At 37.3% G+C, this 26,739-nt stretch overlaps 1 protein-coding gene across 1 annotated transcript in view; it reads right to left on the reverse strand.

Moving 5' to 3' along the window:
* GDA (guanine deaminase) overlaps positions 1 to 26,739 on the reverse strand; it is a 126,041-nt gene that overhangs the window by 70,432 nt on the left and 28,870 nt on the right. Inside the window, exon 2 of the mRNA XM_061201187.1 lies at positions 1,874 to 1,962. Coding sequence (XP_061057170.1) covers positions 1,874 to 1,962 — 89 coding nt within the window. The remainder of the gene's footprint in view (positions 1 to 1,873; positions 1,963 to 26,739) is intronic.

Here is a 26,739-nt window from a genome sequence, read left to right on the forward strand (position 1 = left end):
CATCATGTATTTTAATCCTGACTTGAAGAAATTCAACTGTACCTATCTTATAGGTTTGATATAAAAATCACTTTGCATTTTAAATATAATTTTTCTTCAAAGATTTTAGTCTTCCACCAAAGTTCACATTTTTTCTTACCTTCTCACTTTTCTGTGTGTAGTGCTTATAGGTCTCCTGGAATATGCATTTGTTAGATGGATTTAACTCCAAAAGCAGCCTCATAAAGAGGGACAAAAGGATATGAAGATCCACAGATGTGTTCACCTCACTCCTCACCCTCCAGCCACTCCACCATCCTCCCACCCTCTCCCACCCTCCATCTCATCCACTCCCAAGCCACCTTCTAATCCTTCATGACAAAGCAACGCAAGAAGGTGACTTATAAATGTCGGTTATTCCTCAACATATATTCTCAAGAAAATCTAGCAGAGGAAACAGATGGCAACAGCAGAGGTGCCTAAAATGACCTACATGCCCATTGGACTCATCTGCATGCCCACTGGCCACATGCTTCTAAGCCAACAGGGAGGCAGCACAGAGAGGGAAGGAGGAGGAGATGTGAGTATAAATGCAACAAAACTTTAGGGTCGGGCTTCCCTGGTGGCGCAGTGGTTGAGAATCTGCCTGCCAATGCAGGGGACACAGGTTCGAGCCCTGGTCTGGGAGGATCCCACATGCCACAGAGCGGCTAGGCCCGTGGGCCACAGTTGCTGAGCCTGCGCGTCTGGAGCCTGTGCTCCGCAGCGAGAGGCCGCGATGGTGAGAGGCCCGCACACCGCGATGAAGAGTGGCCCCCACTTGCCGCAACTAGAGAAAGCCGTCGCACAGAAACAAAGACCCAGCACAGCCATAAATAAATAAATAAATAAACAAACAAACAAACAAACAATCTTCTAAAAAAAAAAAACTTTAGGGTTAGTCACCCCATCTCTCTGGACTGTGGCCAGCTCCTCTGCCTCAAAGCCTAAGGGGGAACCCAATTCACAGTCCTCCTGCAGTGGACAAGGTGTCTACCACAATCTAGGACAATCCTTTGCCAACAGCCCAGGAGACGAGCTCAAAGAGGGGAAGTGGCTTGCTTTCCATCTAACAGCTGCAGAGCTGTAGGGTGAGGATTCGTGGCAGGTGTTCTAATTCCTAATTCAGTGTTCTCACTACATTACTCTAAAGCCACTTCCCAAGTTATAAAAGTGTTTTTAGAATGAAAACAATTTTGGTTGACTTTGGAACTTTTATTGACTTTGGAAACATACTTGGCCTGAAACTAGACAAAATCTTTGAGTTTAAAACAAGTATTCCCATTTCTATAAGACAAATCACCCAGGCTATGAAGAGAGTAGACCAATCAACAGGAAACACATTTGGCACAAATATTAACCACCAAAGTAGCTGGAACATAAAATCGTAGCTCAAATGCACTTTTGGAAATAGGTCTTCCCTAAGCACACTGTCAGAGTTATTCCTCCCCAAACTCCCCTCCACCGCACTAGTTTATCTCTATCATGCTCCCTCGTTACTTCCTTTATAGAACGCATCACTGTCATGCTTACATATCTGTGCACTTGTTTATGCTCCCTGCTCCCCATGGGCCGTAAACCCAGTGAGGACCAAGGCTCTGTAGATCATTTTCACCTCCAGATCCTATTCTTACACATAATAAGCTCAACAAATATTTGCTGAAGAAGTAAATGAATGATGGCAGCCTCTAGTTTTCAAAGTTTCTGTCTTTCAGCTCCATGTTCTCTATTTACCTTCTCGTTCCCACCTCATCCTTCAAAAAAAAAAAAAGCCTCTCTGTCTCTCAAGACAGGTTATCATTTGAGACTAGTTAACAGCATCAAGTAAAAGGGGAAAATGTTGGCTCTGACTTACTGGTGGCTCAGTTCTCTTATTTCACATGGCTTGAAGCACCATTCTTTGGCCAGCTTTTCTTGTTGGGATGCTTCTTCCAAAAACACTATCTTTAAAAAAAAGAAAGAAAAGAATCACAAATTAATGAACCATAGTCATTTGTTGTTATTAAATATCTAAATCTTAAAAGACTATACCATAGCTAAATTAATTTTAAAAGGTATTTGACAGCATATGGGATAGAGTTCAGAGGCAAAAAGACAGGGATTTGCCTTTGCTTGCCCAAAGAAGTAAACTGTATGAAGTTTCTCCTTTTCTGCCATTCTATAGATATAAGTAAGACTTCAAAAATTCTAATTTGAAGATACACAGTATTAAAAATGGCTAATTGGTATCTATTTCTCCCCACCCCCCAAATGATTAAAGGAAACAATTGTTTATAGAAAGTGTACCTCACTGCAGATGAATGAAAGATTTTTGTTAGGTTGTTATAGGAAACCCAAGTCCAGAACACAGTAGTAGTCTACCATGGGACAATTTATTAACACTGAACATAACTGCATGTAATAATTACCTGACAATGGAATCTTAGCATGAACTATGTTGATGTTCTGATGCTAGACATCTGCTATAAAGAGGTCTGCTATATTTTTCTAGTATTGTGCATGAGAAACTAACAGAATGATCTCTCCCATGGAGCGTGTGAGTCCATGGGCAATAGGTGGGAAACCCTGGATGGGTTCCAATCCCTCTTGGTCTGGTTTCCCCATCTGCAAACTGAGGATACCATCAGTACATACTTCACAGAGCTACTGTGAAGGCTAAATATGGTAATTTCAATTAAGAAGTTAGTACATCCCTGGAACATTTAAATGGTAGATACATTGCATCTATTGTTGATTCTTTTTAAGTACAGTGTGATTGGTTTCTCTGTAAAAGTGGACAGCAAAGCAAGAAAGGACAAAGAAAATGAAATATATGTGCAGGACATATCCTGTTTCATTTTTAAATGCAATATTGTAAAAATAAATGTTTCATGGAACATGAAATATTGAAAGAAAACTGTTATATAAAATGTATCTAAACAATTAGAAGCAAGGCAATATACTGCAGGAAAAATAGTTTGTGGAACAGAAAATAAAATAAAATAAATATTGACTTCTCTATTCATTGATGATACCCTTTTTTAAAAAACAGGGATTTTTAACAGAAGAGAAAATAAAAATGTAATTCCTACAAATAAGGAAAAGTAATTTGATGATTCTAAAAATATATTTGAATCAATAAATGTCAAAGCAGATACAAAATTAATTGAAAATCACAAAAACAGAATTTTATCAATGTATCTTAGAGCTGATTTACCATTTACCATTACCGAAAGGAAGGGAGGGAGGAAGGAAGGAAATATTTGTAAAGTACTATATTCATATATTTGAAATAAATACTTTTGAGGAAGATGTAAACGATCAAAATTTATTCTGGAGAGATAGGAAAACTGAATGAACCAGTAACTCTATAAGAAAATGAGGAGAGGGATAAATTGGGAGATTGGGATTGACAAATACACACTACTATATATAAAATAGATAACTAATAAGGAACTGCTGCATAGCACAGGGAACTCTACTCAATACTCTGTAATGACCTAAATGGAAAAAGAATCTAAAAAAGAGTGGATATATGTATATGTGTAACTGATTCACTTTGCTGTACAGTAGAAACTAACACAACACTGTAAATCAACTATACTCCAAAAAAATTAATTAAAAATAAATAAGTAAATAAACAAATAAAAGCAGATATGAAAATTAAAATAAAAAAGAAACTGAGGAAGTTTTACTACCTTTTAGGAAAGCTCATGGTTCAGAACCATGCTGTCTAATAGAAATATAATGCCTGTCACAAATGCAAGCCACATTTATAATTTTAAATTTTCTAATAGCCACACTAAAAGTGTAAAAAAGAACAGTAAAATTAATTTTAATAACATCTTTTATTTAACAACATAGGTGGCCATGACAAAAAATTATCATGTCAATATAAAATCAATGTAAAAGTTATTAATTTTACTTTTCCTTAGTTTTAAAATCCAGGGTATATTTTGCATTTAAAGTACATTTCAATCTGGCTGGTAAATTTTCATTAGAAATACTTCATCTGTATATTTAGACTTTACATAATCTACAAAATATAGACTCACATAACCAGTTTGTCCCCAAAACACTGAAACACTGAGATGAGTATCAATTTTTAAATGAGAAATTAAATTTAAAATAAAAATAATAAATTTAAAAATTCAGTTCCTCAGTCATATTAGCCACATTTCAGGTGCTTATTATGCCATATTAGATAGCACACATTCAGAGAATTTTATAGCAAAGTTCTTTCTAGCTTACAAAGAACAGATAATGTCTGTGCTAAGAGCTCCAGAGCATGGAAAACAATGGACACCTCTCTATTTCTAAAAGCTACCATAATCCTCATACCAAAACCTGACAAAATACACAATATACATAAACACAGATATACAGAGAATAAAAATTATAATATAAGCCAATGCCTTTTGTAACGTAATTACTAAATAAATAAATAATAATAAATACAGACGCAAAAATAATACCAATGATATACTGGCAATAAAAAGCAAAAATACGTTAAAATAATAATTCAGCATGTCTGCAGCATGTAAGCCTCAATTATTTCAACCAGGCAAGACACATCTTCAATGAACTTAAAGCTGATGTTGAGTAGCTGGGCAAAGGCCCTACTCCTCAGAGACCACTGGACTAAATCCACCTGCCCTCTTTTCTGTTTTCTTCAGTCAACATGAAAACTAGAATTCACCTGCTCCTCAAATACACAGCAGGGATCTTGATCTGTAACATTCTCTTCAAAAAGCTCTGTGCTACTTTCTTGTTCCGGACCTGCTCCTACCACTCTCCACTTCACTGTGACCTCTTGTTACTGCCCATCCATCAACAGCAAATTTCCCTGTGTCTTCAATATCTGCTCTGAGTTTCTCCCTCCTGATAACTGGGGCTCTTCCCTGAGGACATGGCCTCCCTTACACTTCTCAAATGACAGGTATTCATACATCAGGGTCAGGCAATGAGTTTCCATACCCACCATGGCCATTTCTAAACCATTTTTCCTGCAGCTTCTTGTAAACATGCAAAGCTCCCTTAAGACCCACTCCTTTCAGCTTTCAAGGCATTCTTCCTCTTTCTTTGTTGTTCTGCTTTACCAACCTTCTCTCACTGTTCAAATCTGTTGATGCCTGCCCCACACTCTATCTCTCCACTGCAAGCCCTGCCTTCACTCCTTATCATATCAACATGGACAACCCTTTTGAGATCATAGCACCTATTTCCATGAACTCATCTTCATGTGATCTGTTTATGAACAAATGAAGTTTATGAACTTCACGTCATGGCCACACCTTGGGCATGTTCACGACCCATAACTGCTCTACCTCTAAAACTACGGAATCACACAACTGACCACCATTCCCTCTTTTTCCTGTTTGCCACTTCAGCTATTCCAAACAATCATCCACCTTAAAGAGCCCTCCCTTTACTTTCTCCTCTCTACTTTCCCCCAGTCCATCTTTTACCACTTTCCTTGTCCAGCCTGGATTCCACCAGCTATTTTTTCATATTTCTAATATCTTTTAGTTAACACACATGTGCTGAATTTTCAACCCTGACGAAACCCAGCCCTGCTTCTCTGGGCTGCACCTGAGGAGCCAAGCAGCACTGGGGCAAGCACACCACACAGTAGACAGAATATCCACAGTCATCAAGTTCAAAGGTGCTCCAACCAATGTCTGTGCCTGGCCCCCTAAGACATTTCTCCAGCCCTGTCTTTACTGTCAATAAAACTGACAGGAGGCCTAATTGCTTATCCACTGACAGATCATTAGAAGTATTTTTTGGTAATAAATTTATACACAATTTTTTTATCAAATAACTCAAAAGGAGTTCAAAGGATTGAGGAAAATTGCTATAACAAAACTCTGCCCATTCCCATCTATTTGATTAATGTGAAAATGTTTCTCAGAACTTACATCTATAAAAATGAAAAATAAGAAAAAAATTGATACTGCTCCTATTTAATTCTACCAACAAGTAACACTCATCCATAGATACATTACCTAGTTGGAAGAAAAAAACAGCTTTTTTATTTTATTAATACATTTAACAAATTACTTTTCAAAATGTGTAATACACATTTAAAAATTTCCTTGTGGTCCCAGGAAATTTTAAATATTTAAATTTATGCACACAAATTTCATTGCAATGGTTGACCAGTAAAAGGCTTTGAAGTGTAAAACTATATTGTATTAGCACAAACTCTGTACGAAAAGGAGAATAGAATTAGTAATTCTAGAAGAAAAAGGGACTGTATACCATTTCAGATCATTAATAAGGAGCTAGTTCATGATTTTTTGAAAAATAGATTAAGGTAGATATCAAACCACTATATTTTGATTCCATCAGACATCTTTTAAAAAGTAATAGCATAGCTTAATTTTAACATGTATATATTTACAATCTGTCAGAAATTATAAGCTTTAAACATTTTAAAATTTAATAAAAACTATACATATCAACTTATAAAAATGCAAAAGCAAATAGAATTTTTCAAAATTCTTTTAGGGGGCACATTAGTAAAAAAAAATGTGAAGAGTATTTCTCTAGTCAATCCATGTTCCACCCCTCCACCATGATGATTTCAAGTCTACCCTCTCTTCAAATCTCTCATCCCGCTTACCCCAAAAATATACATCAAACATTTGCAATAGCTAAAAACTGCAAATAATTTCAAAGTCAGTCGAATAAGGGATTGGTTAAATATGATGAAACTGCAGCAATTAAAAGTATCAGTGAAGACATATTTACTGAATCTTAAGTTTTTTTTAAAAAATGCAAAAAAAAAATTCAAGGTACTAGATAACATATATGGTATCCAATTTTTTATAAGAATATGGTGTGTGTGTGTGTGTGTGTGTGTGTGTGTGTTGGGTTGGTGTGTCTAAACGTTCACAGTGGTTATTTTCTCTTTACAGTAGAATTTGGGGGTAATTTTTGCTTTCATCTTTATATTTTTGCAGATTCAAAACTGTTAATAGTAAATGTTTTATTCTATCTAAAACAATAAAGTCAATTCCATTTAAAATATACATGAAAATGTAAAGTAAAACAAAATAGAAATACATAAAAATAATCTCTACTCATAGAGCCTATGGTTGGGGAGTTAAGACATGCAGAGATAGACAATGAATCAGATGGGGGAGGGCATGATGACAGAGTGCCATTGGCCCCACCAGTTCAGATGAAGAGATAGTGGGCGGGATCAGTGAAGGTTTCAAAGAAAAGGCAGAACTCAGACAATGAGGGGTAGGATTTGGGACTTAATACGTATCCAGAATTAGCGGGAAAGGGATAGAAGGGGTAAATAACGATAGGTGCAGAGGCATAGAGGCAAAAAACTACAAGTTGTGTTATAGACAGTGTGTATTTTAACAGTGGAGTTGGAGAGAACCTTAATTCACAAATCAAGTACTTAATAGATTTTTTTTTCCTTGTTCTCATTCATGTATTCACTCAACAATTACTGCTTCAGTGACTCCTGTGTGCAAAGCACTATTCCAGGGACTAGGAACAATAAATTGATAGATGAATATAAGACACATTGAATATATTAGTGAGTGCTATGAAGAAAAATAAAGCAAAGTAAATGGATAAAATAAGATGTGGGATGTGATAGTCTCTCTGAGAGATGATGTTTGAGCACAGATTTGCGTGAAGGGAATAAACCACTTGCATATTCTTGGAACAGCATTCCAGGCAGAGGGAACAGCCAGTACAAGGACCCTGATATGTATATTTAAATTAAACTTAAATTAGATGCTTGGCATGTTTTGAAATACCAGGACGACCAGTGGGGATATAGTATAAAGACTAGAAGAAAGAGTAGTAAAAAAATCAGATGGAGGAGGTAGCAAGGGGCTTTGTAGGTCATGGCCTTGAGATTTATTTTTAGAAAACCTCTAAAAATATTGTGGAAAATGAATGTGGAAAAATTACAAAATATCATTGGTATTGCTTTTATGGGGCAATGGCTCTCTCATCCTGATGTTACCTGGGCTGATGTGGCCATTCATTCACTTACTCAGTTATTCATCATCAAGAGAGCCTATCATGGCATGGCCTTCCTCTTCACAGACCACAGTCTAGGTGGGCTGTCAATCACATACATAAGTCATTAAACCCAAGTTTCATAAAATCATAGATGGTGCCAACTGGCAGGAACCTTCTCATCCAACCCCCTTGTTTTCCAGATGAGGAAATTTAATCGTTTCTATTAAGCAAACAACTCCAAGTGCTCTCTTACTTAAAACAGAGACTATTTAGGATGAGCAATAATGAGAATATCAGATATACTAAAGCCAAAAGCAGACGAGTAATGACTGTCAGCTAATGAAAAAAATCTCCACAAGATACAGGCTTCAAACACCAGATGGCAAATGCGGGCAAAAGGCTTGTTGCTATGGAACAGAGTAAACTGCTTTTTGGGCCATTGTGAAATACCTTGGCCATCTAACAAAATAAGGTAATATATATTGCAACACAAAATCCACTCAGGCACAGTAATGGGAGATAAAATCAGATAAAAATGTGAGGTCTCAGTGATTTCTGAAGCTTTTGGACAGAGATGACAATTGCCATATTAGCTCAATTCATATCAAACAGATTAATGGAAAAGATGAAGGGAGACTGCTTTTTAAAATAAACTGTCAGCCTATAAAAGTAGAATCGAGTGAATTCATGTTACGAAGGCACCAAAGGGTAGCATGAAGGACTTAGATCTTCAGGTCCAATATTCTCATTTCACAGATGAGGAAACAGACCAGGATATGTGACTTGTCCAGGGTCACCAGGCAAGGCAGGAGTATCTGCTGGACTTGACCCATCTTCCCTGAGATTCTCCCAGACCTCTGTGACTGCTTCTCTAACAGTATAAACCAAGAGTCAGCACACTTTTTTTTTTTTTTAACATCTTTATTGGAGTATAATTGCTTTACAATGTTGTGTTAGTTTCTGCTTTATAACAAAGTGAATCAGTTATACATATACATATATCCCCATATCTCTTCCCTCTTGCGTCTCCCTCCCTCCCACCCTCCCTATCCCACCCCTCTAGGTGGTCACAAAGCACCAAGCTGATCTCCCTGTGCTGTGCAGCTGCTTCCCACTAGCTATCTATTTTACATTTGGTAGTGTATATATGTCCATGCCACTCTCTCACTTTGTCCCAGCTTACCCTTCCCCCTCCCCATATCCTCAAGTCCATTCTCTAGTAGGTCTGTGTCTTTATTCCCGTCTTGCCCCTAGGTTCTTCATGACCTTTTTTTTTTTTCTTAGATTCCATATATATGTGCTAGCATACGGTATTTGTTTTTCTCTTTCTGACTTACTTCACTCTGTATGACAGACTCTAGGTCCATCCATCCACTGAGTTACAAATAACTGAATTTGGTTTCTTTTTATGGCTGAGTAATATTCCATTGTATATATGTGCCACATCTTCTTTATCCATTCATCTGTCAATGGACACTTAGGTTGCTTCTGTGTCCTGACTACTGTAAATACAGCTGCAATGAACATTATGGTACATGACTCTTTTCTGAATTATGGTTTTCTCAGGGTATATGCCCAGTAGTGGGACTGCTGGGTCGTATGGTAGTTCTATTTTTAGTTTTTTAAGGAACCTCCATACTGTTCTCCATAGTGGCTGTATCAATTTACATTCCCACCAACAGTGCAAGAGGGTTCCCTTTTCTCCACACCCTCTCCAGCATTTACTGTTTGTAGATTTTTTGATGATGGCCATTCTGACTGGTGTGAGATGATATCTCATTGTACTTTTGATTTGCATTTCTCTAATGATTAATGACGTTGAGCATTCTTTCATGCGTTTGTTGGCAATCTGTATATCTTCTTTGGAGAAATGTCTATTTAGGTCTTCTGCCCATTTTTGGATTGGGTTGTTTGTTTTTTTGATATTGAGCTCCATGAGCTGCTTGTAAATTTTGGAGATTAATCCTTTGTCAGTTGCTTCATTTGCAAATATTTTCTCCCATTCTGAGGGTTGTCTTTTCGTCTTGTTTATGGTTTCCTTTGCTGTGCAAAAGCTTTGGAGTTTCATTAGGTCCCATTTGTTTATTTTTGTTTTTATTTCCATTTCTCTAGGAGGTGGGTCAAAAAGGATCTTGCTGTGATTTATGTTATGGAGTGTTCTGCCTATGTTTTCTTTTAAGAATTTAATAGTGTCTGGCCTTACATTTAGGTCTTTATTCCATTTTGAGTTTATTTTTGTGTATGGTGTTAGGGAGTGTTCTAATTTCATTCTTTTACATGTAGCTGTCCAGTTTTCCCAGCACCACTTATTGAAGAGACTGTCTTTTCTCCAGTGTATATCCTTGCCTCCTTTGTCATAGATTAGTTGACCATAGGTGCGTGTGTTTATCTCTGGGCTTTCTATCTTGTTCCATTGATCTATGTTTCTGTTTTTGTGCCAGTACCATATTGTCTTGATTCCTGTAGCTTTGTAGTATAGTCTGAAGTCAGGGAGTCTGATTCCTCCAGCTCCATTTTTTTCCCTCAAGACTGCTTTGGCTATTCGGGGTCTTTTGTGTCTCCATACAAATTTTAAGATTTTTTGTTCTAGTTCCGTAAAAAATGCCATTGATAATTTGATAGGGATTGCATTGAATCTCTAGATTGCTTTGGGTAGTAGAGTCATTTTCACAATGTTGATTCTTCCAATCCAAGAACATGGTATATCTCTCCATCTATTTGTATCATCTTTAATTTCTTTCATCAGTGTCTTATAATTTTCTGCATAAAGGTCTTTTGTCTCCTTAGGTAGGTTTATTCCTAGATATTTTATTCTTTTTTGTTGCAATGGTAAATGGGAATGTTTTCTTAATTTCACTGTCAGATTTTTCATCATTACTGTATAGGAATGTAAGAGATTTCTGTGCATTAATTTTGAATCCTGCTACTTTACCAAATTCATTGATTAGCTCTAGTAGTTTTCTGGTAGCATCTTTAGGATTCTCTTTGTATAGTATCATGTCATCTGCAAACAGTGACATCTTTACTTCTTCTTTTCCGATTTGGATTCCTTTTATTTCTTTTTCTTCTCTGATTGCTGTGGCTAAAACTTCCAAAACTATGTTGAATAATAGTGGTGAGAGTGGGCCATACAGTAAGTATTTTAGACTTTGTGGACCGTATTGTCTCTGTTGTAACTATTCAACCCTGTCACTGTAGAGCAAGATCAGCCATAGATAAGATATACACAAATAGGTGTGGCTATGCTCCAATAAAACTTTACTTATAGAAAATGAAATTTGCATTTTACATAATTTTCACTTGTCATAAAATATTCTTACTTTTTAAAACCATTTAAAAATGTAAAAATGGGCAGAAGACCTAAATACAGATTTCTCCAAAGAAGACATACAGATGACCAATAGGCACATGAAAAGATGCTCAACATTGCTAATTATTAGGGAAATACAAATCAAAACTACAGTGAAGTACCACCTCACACCAGTCAGAATGGCCATCATTAAAAAGGCTACAAATAACAAATGCTGGAGAGGGTGTGGAGAAAAGGGGACCCTCCTACATTGTTGGGAATGTAAATTGGTGCAGCCGCTGTGGAAAACAGTGTGAAGCCTCCTTACAAAACTAAAAACAGAGTTGCCATATGATCCAGATATTTCACTCCTAGGCATATATCCAGACAAAACTATAATTAGAAAAGATACATGCACCCCAGTGTTCACTGCAGCACTATTTACAATAGCCAAGACACGGAAGCAACCTAAATGTCCACTGACAGATGAATGGATAAAGAAGATGTAGTATATATGCACAATGGAATACTACTCAGCTGTAAAAAAGAATGAAATAATGCCATTTGCAGCAACATGAATGGACCTAGAGGTTATCATACTAAGTGAAGTAAGTCAGAAAGAGAAAGACAAATACCATATGATATCACTTACATGTAGAATCTAAAATATGACACAAATTAACTTACTTTTGAAACAGACTCACAGACATACAACACAAACTTATGGTTACTAAAGGGGAAAGGGGGTGGGGGAGGGAAAAATTAGGAGTTTGGGATTAGCAGATACAAACTACTACATATAAAATAGATTAAAAAAACAAGGTCCTACTGTATAGCATAGGAAATATTCAATATCGTATAATAAACCATAGTGGAAAAGAATATGAAAAAGAAAAAATATATATATATATATGAAACTGAATCACTTTGCTGTACACCAGAAACTGACACATCACTGTAAATCAACAGTACTTCAATAAAAATAAATAAGTTTTTTAAAAATGTAAAAACCACACTTAGCTCACTGGCCATATAAAAACCAGGCAATGGGCTAGATTTGACCTGTGGGCCACAGACTGCCAACTTCTGATGCAGACTCCTAAAAAGATGCATGCGAATTAAAACTGTATAATTTGAAAACCATCCCATGGCTTAGACTAATATCTCTATTTGGCAATAACTTTTAATGATTTTTCCTTTAACTTCAGAGCCTGATTTAAAAAAAAAAAAAAAAAAACAACTCTTGGAAAAGTACCAATTCCGGCTGCCTTATTTTCCTGTAGAAAACATATACTTTTTGATAGATGACAAAGTAACTGTAGTAATTTTTCTTATCTCTACTGAAGACATCACTAATGATTCACTGGTATTTAGTAATTTTTTATTAGAAAAAAACAACATATTTCACAATGATAGGTTGTCTGATAATAATAAAAATACTGTGTGCAAGACACTGTCCTGTACACTTTATACGTATTAACTCACTTAAACCTCACCAGAACCCTATGAGACAGGTATTATTACTAGCCCCATTTTACATGTGAGAAAACTGAGGCACAGAGATGTTAAGTACCTTGCCCAAGATTACACACCTGGTAGGTGGTAAATTTAGAATTTGAACCACAGTCAGCCTCGAAGTAAGGGCTACTCAACACTATTATATATTTTTAAAACAGCATTTCACACAGAAATAAATAAAACAGCTCTCCCCTTTTGTTTCTTTTTCTTTAAAATATATTTCTAAAACAGCATTTCACACAGAAATAAATAAAACAGCTCTCCCCTTTCGTTTCTTTTTCTTTATAATATATTTCTTAGTGTCTTTCCTCTTCCTTCCCTTCCCTTAATACAGCCCAGGTTGGTGGGCCTGCGAGGGCCAGGAAAATGGAGACAGTTGGGGAAAGGGGATGGTGAAGACTGAGAAGGCTAACAGTGCCAAGGGAACTGGGACTGGAGAAGTACAGAGTCAAAGAGGCAAGTTAAATGTGCAGAGATGTGGCTAAGGAGACAGCCACCATGGTGATTACACATGAGGGTAACAGGCAAGTATGTAAATATATTGTGAATAATGAAAGCCAGGCTTCTCAGAAAGGAGTTTCAAAAATGGAAAAGGGAAAGGCTAAAACAAACTCTGTCATACTGGATTTGAATTGGAGGTATTTGTGTCAACTCATGGTTTTTAACTTAGGTAGATCAATAAATAAACAAGTAGGTGCATGTATGCACACACATATGCAGATAGAGCTAAGAAGGATATACACATACATATATGTGCACAGGTGTATGCATGTGCACACACACATGGCCTCTGCTTACTGTAAATGTTACTTTTTAAAAACATCAAAATCCATATCATATGAAATGCTCACACTGGTAATCTGTGGAACACCCAAATGACCAAGAAGAAAAATATATGTGTGTGCGTGTGTGTGTTTGTGTGTGTCTATGTCTATCCTTCCTAGCTCTATTTGCTAAAAGGGCCTAGAAACAATGACACCCTGTATTAATCAGCACCCCTAATGCTCAGATCTTGGTTTCTACATACCATTCTCCACTAGAAAGAACCAGAATGACACTACAGGTGGAGAACAGAAAGTACAACTTTCTGGAATAAAAGTGTCAAAAGTGAGGAAATGCTAAAGATGCGATTGGAAAGTGGTAAAAAACACCTAGGAACCCTCTTGAAGAAGCTCCTGCTAGCCAAATATAGGCCAATTTGAGCATCAAAATAAATAATAATGAATTAAACCCCAATAAATAAAATATGAATCCTTCAGTCTAAATAAATGAATGAAAGAATAACAGAGTGTTCTTCCCTACAGTAGAATACCACTTAATACATGTGGAAGGAATGACAGAATTAGAAAATGAGCATTTGGCAACCATCATTGTAATAAATGATTCATGCAAAAAATCATCAATGAATGTTAAAACTAGTGGGTGAAAATTTGTTAAGGAACAGGATATTTACATAACTTCAAAGTATCTCCCACAAAATTTAGCTTACAGAGAAAAACAGTAATTTTATGTTGGAGAAACCTAGTAAATGCCACCTTAACCAAGTGAACAAAGTTAACATCAAGAGTAATGGGACAGGGGACCTTCAAGATGGCGGAGGATTAAGACGTGGAGATCACCTTCCTCCCCACAAATACATCAAAAATACATCTACATGTGGAACAGCTCCTACAGAACACCTACTGAACGCTGGCAGAAGACCTCAGACCTCCCAAAAGGCAGGAAACTCCCCACGTACCTGGGTAGGGCAAAAGAAAAAAGAAAAAACAAGAGACAAAAGAATAGGGATGGGACCTGCACCTCTGGGAGGGAGCTGTGAAGGAGGAAAGGTTTCCACACACGAGGAAGCCCCTTCAATGGCAGGGACGGGGGTGGCGGAGGGCGGAAGCTGCAGAGCCACGGAGGACAGCCCAGCAACAGCGGTGCAGAGGGTAAAGCGGAGAGATTCCCGCACAGAGGATCGGTGCCGACCAGCACTCACCAGCCCGAGAGGCTTATCTGCTCACCCACCGGCCGGGACGGGTGGGGGCTGGGAGCTGAGGCTCGGGCTTCGGAGGTCAGATCCCAGGGAGAGGACTGCGGTTGGCTGCGTGAACACAGCCTGAAGGGGGCTAGTGTGCCACAGCTAGCCAGGAGGGAGTCCGGGAAAAAGTATGGACCTGCCTAAGAGGCAAGAGACCATTGTTTCAGGGTGTGCGAGGAGAGGGGATTCAGAGCACCACCTAAAGGAGCTCCAGAGACGGGCGCGAGCTGTGGCTATCAGCGCGGACACCAGAGATGGGCATGAAACGCTAAGGCTGTTGCTGCAGCCCCCAAGAATCCTGTGTGCAAACACAGGTCACTATCCACACCTCCCCTCCCGGGAGCCTGTGCAGCCCACCACTGCCAGGGTCCTGTGATCCAGGGACAACTTCCCCGGGAGAACACACGCTGCGCCTCAGGCTGGTGCAATGTCACACTGGCCTCTGCCGCTGCAGGCTCGCCCCACATTCCATACCCCACCCTCCCCCCGGCCTGAGTGAGCCAGAGACCCCGAATCAGCTGCTCCTTTAACCCTGTCCTGTCTGAGTGAAGAACAGATGCCCTCAGACAACCCACATGCAGAGGCAGGGCCAAATCCAAAGCTGAACCCCAGGAGCTGTGTGAGCAAAGAACAGAAAGGGAAATTCTTCCCAGCAGCCTCAGGAGCAGCGGATTAAATCTCCACAATCAACTTGATGTACACTGCATCTGTGGAATACCTGAATAGACAAGGAATCATCCCAAAATTGAGGCAGTGACTTTGGGAGCAACTGTAGACTTGGGGTTTGCTTTCTGCATCTACTTTGTTTCTGGCTTTATGTTTATCTTAGTTTAGTATTTAGCTTATTAGCTAAATACTTAGCTTATTATCATTGGCATATTTGTTTATTGAGTTGGTTGCTCTCTTCGTTTTGTGTGTATATATATTTTTTTCCTTTTTCTCTTTTTGTGAGTGTGTATGCGTATGCTTCTTTGTGTGATTTTGTCTATATAGCTTTGCTTTTACCATTTGTCCTAGGGTTCTGTCAGTCCATTTTGGGTTTTTCTGGTATAGTTTTTAGCATTTGTTATCATTGGTAGATTTGTTTATTGGTTTGGTTGCTCTCTTCTTTCTTTCTTTCTTTTTTTTAATTACTTTTAAATTTTTTTATTTTTAATAATATTTTTTATTTCAATAATTGTATTTATTGATTTTTCTTTCTTTTTTTCTCTCCCTTTTCTTCTGAGCCATGTGGCTGACAGGGTCTTGGTGCTCTGACTGCGTGTCAGGCCTGAGCCTCTTAGGTGGGAGAGCCAAGTTCAGGACATTGGACCACCAGAGACTTCCCAGCCCCACGTAATATCACACGGCGAAAGCTCTCACAGAGATCTCCATCTCAATGCTAAGACCCAGCTCCACCCAACGACCAGCAAGCTACAGTGCTTGACACCCCATACCAAACAACTAGCAAGACAGGAACACAACCCCACCCATTAGCAGAGAGGCTGCCTAAAATCATAATAAGGTCACAGACACCCAAAACACACCACCGGACGTGCTCCTGCCCACCAGAAAGACAAGGTCCAGCCTCATCCACCAGAACACAGGCACCACTCCCCTCCACCAGGAAGACTACACAACCCACTGAACCAGCTTTACTCACTGAGGGCAGACACCAAAAACAACAGGAACTATGAACCTGCAGCTTGTGAAAAGGAGACCCCAAACGCAGTAAGTTAAACAAAATGAGAAGACAGAGAAATACACAGCAGATGAAGGAGCAAGGTGAAAACCCACCAGACCAAACAAATGAAGAGGAAACAGGCAGTCTACCTGAAAAAGAATTCAGAGTAATGATAGTAAAGACGATCCAAAATCTTGGAAATAGAATGGAGAAAATACAAGAAATGTTTAACAAAGACCTAGAAGAACTAAAGAGCAAACAAACAATGATGAACAACACAGTAAATGAAATTTTAGAATTCTCTAGAAGGAATCAACAGCAGAATAACTGAGGCAGAAGAACGGATAAGTGACCTGGAAGATAAAAGAGTACAAATAACTACCGCAGAGCAGAATAAAGAAATAAGAATGAAAAGAATTGAGGACAGTCTCAGAGACCTCTGTAACAACATTAAACATACCAACATTCGAATTACAGGGGTCCCAGAAGAAGAAGAGAAAAAGAAAGGGACTGAGAAAATATTTGAAGAGATTATAGTTGGAAACTTACCTAATATGGAAAAGGAAATAGTCAATCAACTCCAGGAAGTGCAGAGAGTCCCATACAGGATAAATCCAAGGAGAAACATGCCAAGACACATATTAATCAAACTATCAAAAATTAAATACAAAGAAAAAATATTAAAAGCAGCAAGGGGAAAGCAATAAATAACATACAAGGGAATCCCCATAAGGTTAACACCTGATTTCTCAGCAGAAACTCTGCAAGCCAGTACAGTGTTGCAGGACATATTTAAAGTGATGAAAGGGAAAAACGTACAACCAAGATTACTCTACCCAGCAAGGATCTCATTCAGATTCAATGGAGAAATTAAAACCTTTATAGACAAGCAAAAGCTAAGAGAATTCAGCACCACCAAACCAGCTTTACAACAAATGCTAAAGGAACTTCTCTAGGCAGAAAACACAAGGGAAGGAAAAGACCTACAATAACAAACCCAAAACAATTAAGAAAATGGTAACAGGAACATACATGTCAATAATTGCCTTAAATGTAAATGGATTAAATGCTCCAACCAAAAGACATAGACTGGCTGAATGGATACAAAAACAAGACCCGTATATATGCTGTCTACAAGAGACCCACTTCAGACCTAGGGACACATACAGACTGAAAGTGAGGGGACGGAAAAAGATATTCCATGCAAATGGAAATGAAAAGAAAGCTGAAGTAGCAATTCTCATATCAGACAAAAGAGACTTTAAAATAAAGACTATTACAAGAGACAAAGAAGGACACTACATAATGGTCAAGGGATCGATCCAAGAAGAAGATATAACAATTGTAAATATTTATGCACCCAACATAGGAGCACCTCAATACATAAGGCAAATGCTAACAGCCATAAAAGGGGAAATCGACAGTAACATACTCATAGTAGGGGATTTTAACACCCCACTTTCACCAATGGACAGATCATCCAAAGTGAAAATAAATAAGGAAACACAAGCTTTTAATGATACATTAAACAAGATGGACTTAATTGATATTTATAGGACATTCCATCCAAAAACAACAGAATACACTTTCTTCTCAAGTGCCCATGTAACATTCTCCAGGATAGATCATGTCTTGGGTCACAAATCAAGCCTTGGTAAATTTAAGAAAATTGAAACTGTATCAAGTATCTTTTCCAACCACAATGCTATGAGACTAGATATCAATTACAGGAAAAAATCTGTAAAAAAGACAAACACATGGAGGCTACACAATACACTCCTAAATAACCAAGAGATCACTGAAGAAATCAAAGAGGAAACCAAAAAATACCTAGAAACATGACAACCCAAAACCTTTGGGATGCAGCAAAAGCAGTTCTAAGAGGGAAGTTTATAGAAATACAATCCTACCTCAAGAAACAAGAAACATCTCAAATAAACAACCCAAACTTACACCTAAAGCAGTTAGAGAAAGAAGAACAAAAAAAACCCAAAGTTAGCAGAAGGAAAGAAATCATAAAGATCAGATCAGAAAAAAATGAAAAAGAAATGAAGGAAATGATAGCAAACATCAATAACACTAAAATCTGGTTCTTTGAGAAGGTAAACAAAATTGATAAACCATTAGCCAGACTCATCAAGAAAAAAAGGGAGAAGACTCAAATCAATCGAATTACAAATGAAAAAGCAGAAGTAACCACTGAAACTGCAGAAATACAAAGGATCATGAGAGATTACTACAAGCAACTATATGGCAATAAAATGGACAACCTGGAAGAAATGGACAAATTCTTACAAAAGCACAACCTTCCAAGACTAAACCAGGAAGAAATAGAAAATATGAACAGACCAATCACAAGCACTGAAATTGAAACTGTGATTAAAAATCTTCCAACAAACAAAAGTCCAGGACCAGATGGCTTCACAGGTGAATTCTATGAAACATTTAGAGAAGACCTAACACCCATCCTTCTCAAACTCTTCCAAAAAATTGCAGAGGAAGGAATACTCCCAAACTCATTCTATGAGGCCACCATCACCCTGATACCAAAACCAGACAAAGACACTACAAAAAAAGAAAATTACAGACCAATATCACTGATGAATATAGATGCAAAAATCCTCAACAAAATACTAGCAAACAGAATCCAACAACACATTAAAAGGATCATACACCACGATCAAGTGGGATTTATCCCAGGGATGCAAGGATTCTTCAATATACGCAAATCAATCAATGTGATACACCATATTAACAAATTGAAGAATAAAAACCATATGATCATCTCAATAGATGCAGAAAAAGCTTTTGACAAAATTCAACACCCATTTATGATAAAAACTCTCCAGAAAGTGGGCATACAGGGAACCTACCTCAACATAATAAAGGCCATATATGACAAACCCACAGCAAACATCATTCTCAACGGTGAAAAACTGAAAGCATTTCCTCTAAGATCAGGAACGAGACAAGGATGTCCACTCTCACCACTATTATTCAACATAGTTCTGGAAGTCCTATCCACGGCAATCAGAGAAGAAAAAGAAATAAAAGGAATACAAATTGGAAAAGAAGAAGTAAAACTGTCACTGTTTGCAGATGACATGATACTATACATAGAGAATCCTAAAACTGCCACCAGAAAACTGCTAGAGCTAATTAATGAATATGGTAAAGTTGCAGGATACAAAATTAATGCACAGAAATCTCTTGCATTCCTATACACTAATGATGAAAAATCTGAAAGAGAAATTAAGGAAACACTCCCATTTACCATTGCAACAAAAAGAATAAAATACCTAGGAATTAACCTACCTAGGGAGACAAAAGACCTGTATGCAGAAAACTATAAGACACTGATGAAAGAAATTAAAGATGATACCAACAGATGGAGAGATATACCATGTTCTTGGATTGGAAGAATCAACATTGTAAAAATGACTATACTACCCAAAGCAATCTACAGATTCAATGCAATCCCTATCAAATTACCAACGGCATTTTTTACGGAGCTAGAACAAATCATCTTAAAATTTGTATGGAGACACAAAAGACCCCGAATAGCCAAAGCAGTCTTGAGGGGAAAAAACGGAGCTGGAGGAATCAGACTCCCTGACTTCAGACTATATTACAAAGCTAAAGTAATCAAGACAATATGGTACTGGCACAAAAACAGAAACATAGATCAATGGAACAAGATAGAAAGCCCAGAGATAAACCCACGCACCTATGGTCAACTAATCTATGACAAAGGAGGCAAAGATATACAATGGAGAAAAGACAGTCTCTTCAATAAGTGGTGCTGGGAAAACTGGACAGCTACATGTAAAAGAATGAAATTAGAATACTCCCTAACACCATACACAAAAATAAACTCAAAATGGATTAGAGACCTAAATGTAAGACTGGACACTATAAAACTCTTAGAGGAAAACATAGGAAGAACACTCTTTGACATAAACCACAGCAAGATCTTTTTTGATCCACCTCCTAGAGTAATGGAAATAAAAACAAAAATAAACAAATGGGACCTAATGAAACTTCAAAGCTTTTGCACAGCAAAGGAAACCATAAGCAAGATGAAAAGACAACCCTCAGAATGGGAGAAAATATTTGCAAACGAATCAACGGACAAAGGATTAATCTCCAAAATATATAAACAGCTCATCCAGCTCAATATTAAAGAAACAAACACCCCAATCCAAACATGGGCAGAAGATCTAAATAGACATTTCTCCAAAGAAGACATACAGACGGCCACGAAGCACATGAAAAGATGCTCAACATCACTAATTATTAGAGAAATGCAAATCAAAACTACAATGAGGTATCACCTCACACCAGTTAGAATGGGCATCATCAGAAAATCTACAAACAACAAATGCTGGAGAGGGTGTGGAGAAAAGGGAACCCTCTTGCACTGTTGGTGGGAATGTAAATTGATACAGCCACTATGGAGAACAATATGGAGGTTCCTTAAAAAACTAAAAATAGAATTACCATATGACCCAGCAATCCCACTACTGGGCATATACCCAGAGAAAACCGTAATTCAAAAAGACACATGCACCCGAATGTTCATTGCAGCACTATTTACAATAGCCATATCATGGAAGCAACCTAAATGCCCAAAAACAGACGAATGGATAAAGAAGTTGTGGTACATATATACAATGGAATATTACTCAGCCATAAAAAAGAACGAAATTGAGTCATTTGTTGAGACGTGGATGGATCTAGATAGAGACTGTCATACAGAGTGAAGTAAGTCAGAAAGAGAAAAACAAATATCGTATATTAACGCATGTATGTGGAACCTAGAAAAATGGTACAGATGAGCCGGTTTGCAGGGCAGAAGTTGAGACACAGATGTAGAGAACAGACATATGGACACCAAGGGGGGAAAACTGTGGTGGGCTGGGGATGGTGGTGTGCTGAATTGGGCGATTGGGATTGACATGTATACACTGATGTGTATAAAATTGATGACTAATAAGAACCTGCAGTATAAAAAAACAAACAAAACAACTAATACAAAACTTTCATTGGGTTATTTGTATGGAAATATGTTAATATAAATGTTTCAGACATTACATGAAATTTCTAAAAATCTTATATGTTCTGGTATGTTATAAGTCATAATCCTAGTTATTACTTTAAAATGTGTATCTCAGAAATAACTAATTTTCTTGTCAACTGCATTATTATGAACTTTCATCAAATCTTTAACCGTGGTCATTTTTAAGTCTTTTGTCATTTACAGACAGTTCTGGGTGTACTCTGATGCTTTTGCAAATATGTTCCTATAAAAGGGTTTCATCTTCAAGAAATTCATGGAAAAGACTCTGACAAGTACAGGTTTCTGGTAACTGACTGTACTGCTGAACTGAATGAATAAGCATTTTCAGAACTCTAATGAAAAACTGATGAACTCATAAAAGTGCTAACAAAAGATCAAGATAAAAAAAAAATTAATTACATGGGACTGAGTGAACTGATGAGGATGAGTATAATTTTTGTGACTTTCTGTTTGAATTAAAAAAAAAATCACACAAGGACTCAGAGGCAAAGAATATACAAATCAATTTTCACTGTAAAGTAAAGGAGCTGTTACAGTGGAGGATTACTGGACTGAATGTCAATATTATGACATAGTATGAGTGTGTTTCATGTTAGGTAATTGCAATCATTGTTGCTTTTGTTGTGGTCATCCATGTACAATGCTTGGTGTCAGTCTATTTATCTCTTGTAAAAATAAAATACAGTGTGTGTGTGTGAAAAAAAAAAATCTTCCAACAAACAAAAGCCCAGGACCAAATGGCTTCACAGGCGAACTCTATCAAACATTTAGAGAATAGCTAACACCTATCCTTCTCAAACTCTTCCAAAATATAGCAGAGGCAGGAACACCCCCAAACTCGTTCTACGAAGCCACCATCACCCTGATACCAAAACCAGACAAAGATGTCACAAAGAAAGAAAACTACAGGCCAATATCACTGATGAACATAGATGCAAAAATCCTCAACAAAATACTAGCAAACAGGATCCAACAGCACATTAAAAGGATCATACACCATGATCAAGTGGGGTTTACCCCAGGAATGCAAGGATTCTTCAATATATGCAAATCAATCAATGTGATAAACCATATTAACAAATAGAAGGATAAAAACCATATGATAACCTCAACAGATGCAGAAAAAGCTTTCGACAAAATTCAAGACCCATTTATGATAAAAACCCTCCAGAAAGTAGGCATAGAGGGAACTTACCTCAACATAAAAAAGGCCATATATGACAAACCCACAGCCAACATCGTTCTCAATGGTGAGAAATTGAAACCACTAAGATCAGGAACAGGATGAGGTTGGCTACTCTCACCATTCTAATTCAACATAGTTTTGGAAGTTTTAGCCACAGCTATCAAAGAAGAAGAAGAAATAAAAGGAATCCAAATTGGAAAAGAAGTAAAACTGTCACTGTTTGCAGATGATATATACATAGAGAATATGTATATTCTCTATACACAGAGAATCTTAAAGATGCAACCAGAAACCTACTAGAGCTAATCAATGAATTTGGTAAAGTAACAGGATACAAAATTAATGCACAGAAATCTCTTGCATTCCTATACACTAATGATGAAAAATCTGAAAGAGAAATTAAGGAAACACTCCCATTTACCACTGCAACAAAAAGAATAAAATACCTAGGTATAAACCTACCTAAGGAGACAAAAGACCTGTATGCAGAAAACTATAAGACACTGATGAAAGAAATTAAAGATGATACCAACAGATGGAGAGATATACCATGTTCTTGGACTGGAAGAATCAACATTGTGAAAATGACTCTACTACCCAAAGCAATCTACAGATTCAGTGCAATCCCTATCAAACTACCAATGGCATTTTTCACAGAACTAGAACAAAAAATTTCACAATTTGTATGGGAACACAAAAGACCTCGAATAGCCAAAGCAATCTTGAGAAAGGAAAACGGAGCTGGAGGAATCAGGCTGCCTGACTTCAGACTATACTACAAAGCTACAGTAATCAAGACAATATGGTACTGGCACAAAAACAAATATAGATCAATGGAACAGGATAGAAAGCCCAGAGATAAACCCACACACATATGGTCACCTTATCTTTGATAAAGGAGGCAAGAATATACAATGGAGAAAAGACAGCCTCTTCAATAAATGGTGCTGGGAAAACTGGACAGCCTCATGTAAAAGAATGAAATTAGAACACTCCATAACACCATACACAAAAATAAACTCAAAATGGATTAAAGACCTAAATGTAAGGCCAGACACTATAAATCTCTTAGAGGAAAACATAGGCAGAACACTCTATGACACAAATCACAGCAAGATCCTTTTTGACCCAGCTCCTAGAGAAATGGAAATAAAAGCAACAATAAACAAATGGGATCTAATGAAACTTAAAAGCTTTTGCACAGCAAAGGAAACCATAAACAAGACGAAAAGACAACCCTCAGAATGGGAGAAAATATTTGCAAACGAAGCAACTGACAAAGGATTAATCTCCAAAATATACAAGCAGCTCATGGAGCTCAATATCAAAAAAACAAACAACCCAATCCAAAAATGGGCAGAAGACCTAAATAGACATTTCTCCAAAGCAGATATACAGATTGCCAAAAAACACATGAAAGGATGCTCAACATCACTAATCATTAGAGAAATGCAAATCAAAACTACAATGAGGTATCACCTCACACCAGTCAGAATGGCCATAATCAAAAAATCTACAAACCATAAATGCTGGAGAGAGTGTGGAGAAAAGGGAACCCTCTTGCACTGTTGGTGGGAATGTAAATTGATACAGCCACTATGGAGAACAGTATGGAGGTTCCTTAAAAAACTAAAAATAGAACTACCATATGACCCAGCAATCCCACTACTGGGCATATACCCTGAGAAAACCATAATTCAAAAAGAATCATGTGCCACAATGTTCATTGCAGCTCTATTTACAACAGCCAGGACACAGAAACAACCTAAGTGTCCATCGACAGATGAATGGATAAAGAAGATGTGGCAGATATATACAATGGAGTATTACTCAGACATAAAAAGAAATGAAATTGAGTTATTTGTAGTGAGGTGGATGGACCTAGAGATTGTCATACAGAGTGAAGTAAGTCAGAAAGAGAAAAGCAAATACCGTACGCTAACACATATATATGGAATCTAAAAAAAAAAAAAAAAAGTCATGAAGAACGTAGGGGCAAGACGGGAATAAAGTCGCAGACCTACTAGAGAATGGACTTGAGGATATGGGGAGGGGGAAGGGTAAGCTGGGACAAAGTGAGAGAGTGGCATGGACATATATACACTACCAAATGTAAAACAGATAGCTAGTGGGAAGCAGCCGCACAGCACAGGGAGATCAGCTCGGTGCTTTGTGACCACCTAGAGGAGTGGGATAGGGAGGGTGGGAGGGAGGGAGACGCAAGAGGGAAGAGATATGGGGATATATGTATATGTATAACTGATTCACTTTGTTATAAAGCAGAAACTAACACAACATTGTAAAGCAATTATACTCCAATAAAGATGTTAAAAAAAAAAAAAGTGTGCTGACTCTTGGTTTATACTGTTAGAGAAGCAGTCACAGAGGTCTGGGAGAATCTCAGGGAAGATGGGTCAAGTCCAGCAGATACTCCTGCCTTGCCTGGTGACCCTGGACAAGTCACATATCCTGGTCTGTTTCCTCATCTGTGAAATGAGAATATTGGACCTGAAGATCTAAGTCCTTCATGCTACCCTTTGGTGCCTTCGTAACATGAATTCACTCGATTCTACTTTTATAGGCTGACAGTTTATTTTAAAAAGCAGTCTCCCTTCATCTTTTCCATTAATCTGTTTGATATGAATTGAGCTAATATGGCAATTGTCATCTCTGTCCAAAAGCTTCAGAAATCACTGAGACCTCACATTTTTATCTGATTTTATCTCCCATTACTGTGCCTGAGTGGATTTTGTGTTGCAATATATATTACCTTATTTTGTTAGATGGCCAAGGTATTTCACAATGGCCCAAAAAGCAGTTTACTCTGTTCCATAGCAACAAGCCTTTTATACTCCAATAAATTGGAGTATATACTCCAATTATACTCCAATAAAGATGTTAAAAAAAAAAGAATAATGGGATAAATCAAGGTCATGTGCCTCTTGATATAATGCACTGAGAAGAACACAGCATCATTCCTGCCAAAAAATGCGTAACATGAGGAAGCATCAGATGAACCCAAATTGAGAGATACTCCTAAAAAAAAACTATTCTGTATTCTTGAAAATTATCCAGGACATGAAAGAGAAAGAAAGACTGAAGACCTGTTCCAGATGGAAGGCAACTAAAGAAACATGACAATTAAATGCAATTGTGACTCTGGAGAGGATCCTGAACCAGAAGGGGGAAAAAAGGTACCAAGGATATTATAAGACCAATGGCGAGGTTTGAATGGATCTGTGGATTACGTGGTAGAATTATATCTATGTTAATTTCCTAATCTAGATTTTTGCATATGACTATGTAAGACAGCATCCTTATGTTTAGGAAATACACACTGAAGTATTTAAACTGGAACAGGATATCTGTAACTTACTCAGAAAACATATGCGTGTATGTACTGGCATATGTATACCTACATGTATGTGGAGAGAGTAGGGAAGAACTGTGAATCAAATATGGTAAAATGTTAACACTGGGGAACATGGGTGAAGGCTATATGAGAGTTATTTATATTATTCTTGTAACTATTTAAATAATTTCTCAATGACTTAAAAAGTTTAAAATTTTTAACTACAAAACTTAAACAGTATATTTGTTTAGAAATGAAAATACTTAAAGTATAAGGAAAAGTTAAGGACATGATAAACATAAAATTTAGGATAATGATTTCACCAGAGTAGAAGGGAAGAAAATGGGATATAGGAGGCGTCAAAGATAACAGAAGGGTTCACCATGTCTTCATTCATTACACCTTACAGAAACATTATAACTGTTTTTTTATATGAACAAATACATGAGCAAAAAAAATTCTCCGCTCACACTAAATGTAATTTTTTTTAAACAGCAAAATCCGTGTCATATGAAATGCTCACATTGGTATGAGCATTAATGCTCTGTGGAACACCCAAATGACCACGAAGTAAAACTACAGGAGGGCAGAGGCAATGAGAAAACAGAGTGACACGGGTGAAACATTTATAGT

This window comes from Eubalaena glacialis, chromosome 9 (genome assembly GCF_028564815.1).
Source record: "Eubalaena glacialis isolate mEubGla1 chromosome 9, mEubGla1.1.hap2.+ XY, whole genome shotgun sequence".
In the NCBI taxonomy this organism is placed as follows: domain Eukaryota; kingdom Metazoa; phylum Chordata; class Mammalia; order Artiodactyla; family Balaenidae; genus Eubalaena; species Eubalaena glacialis.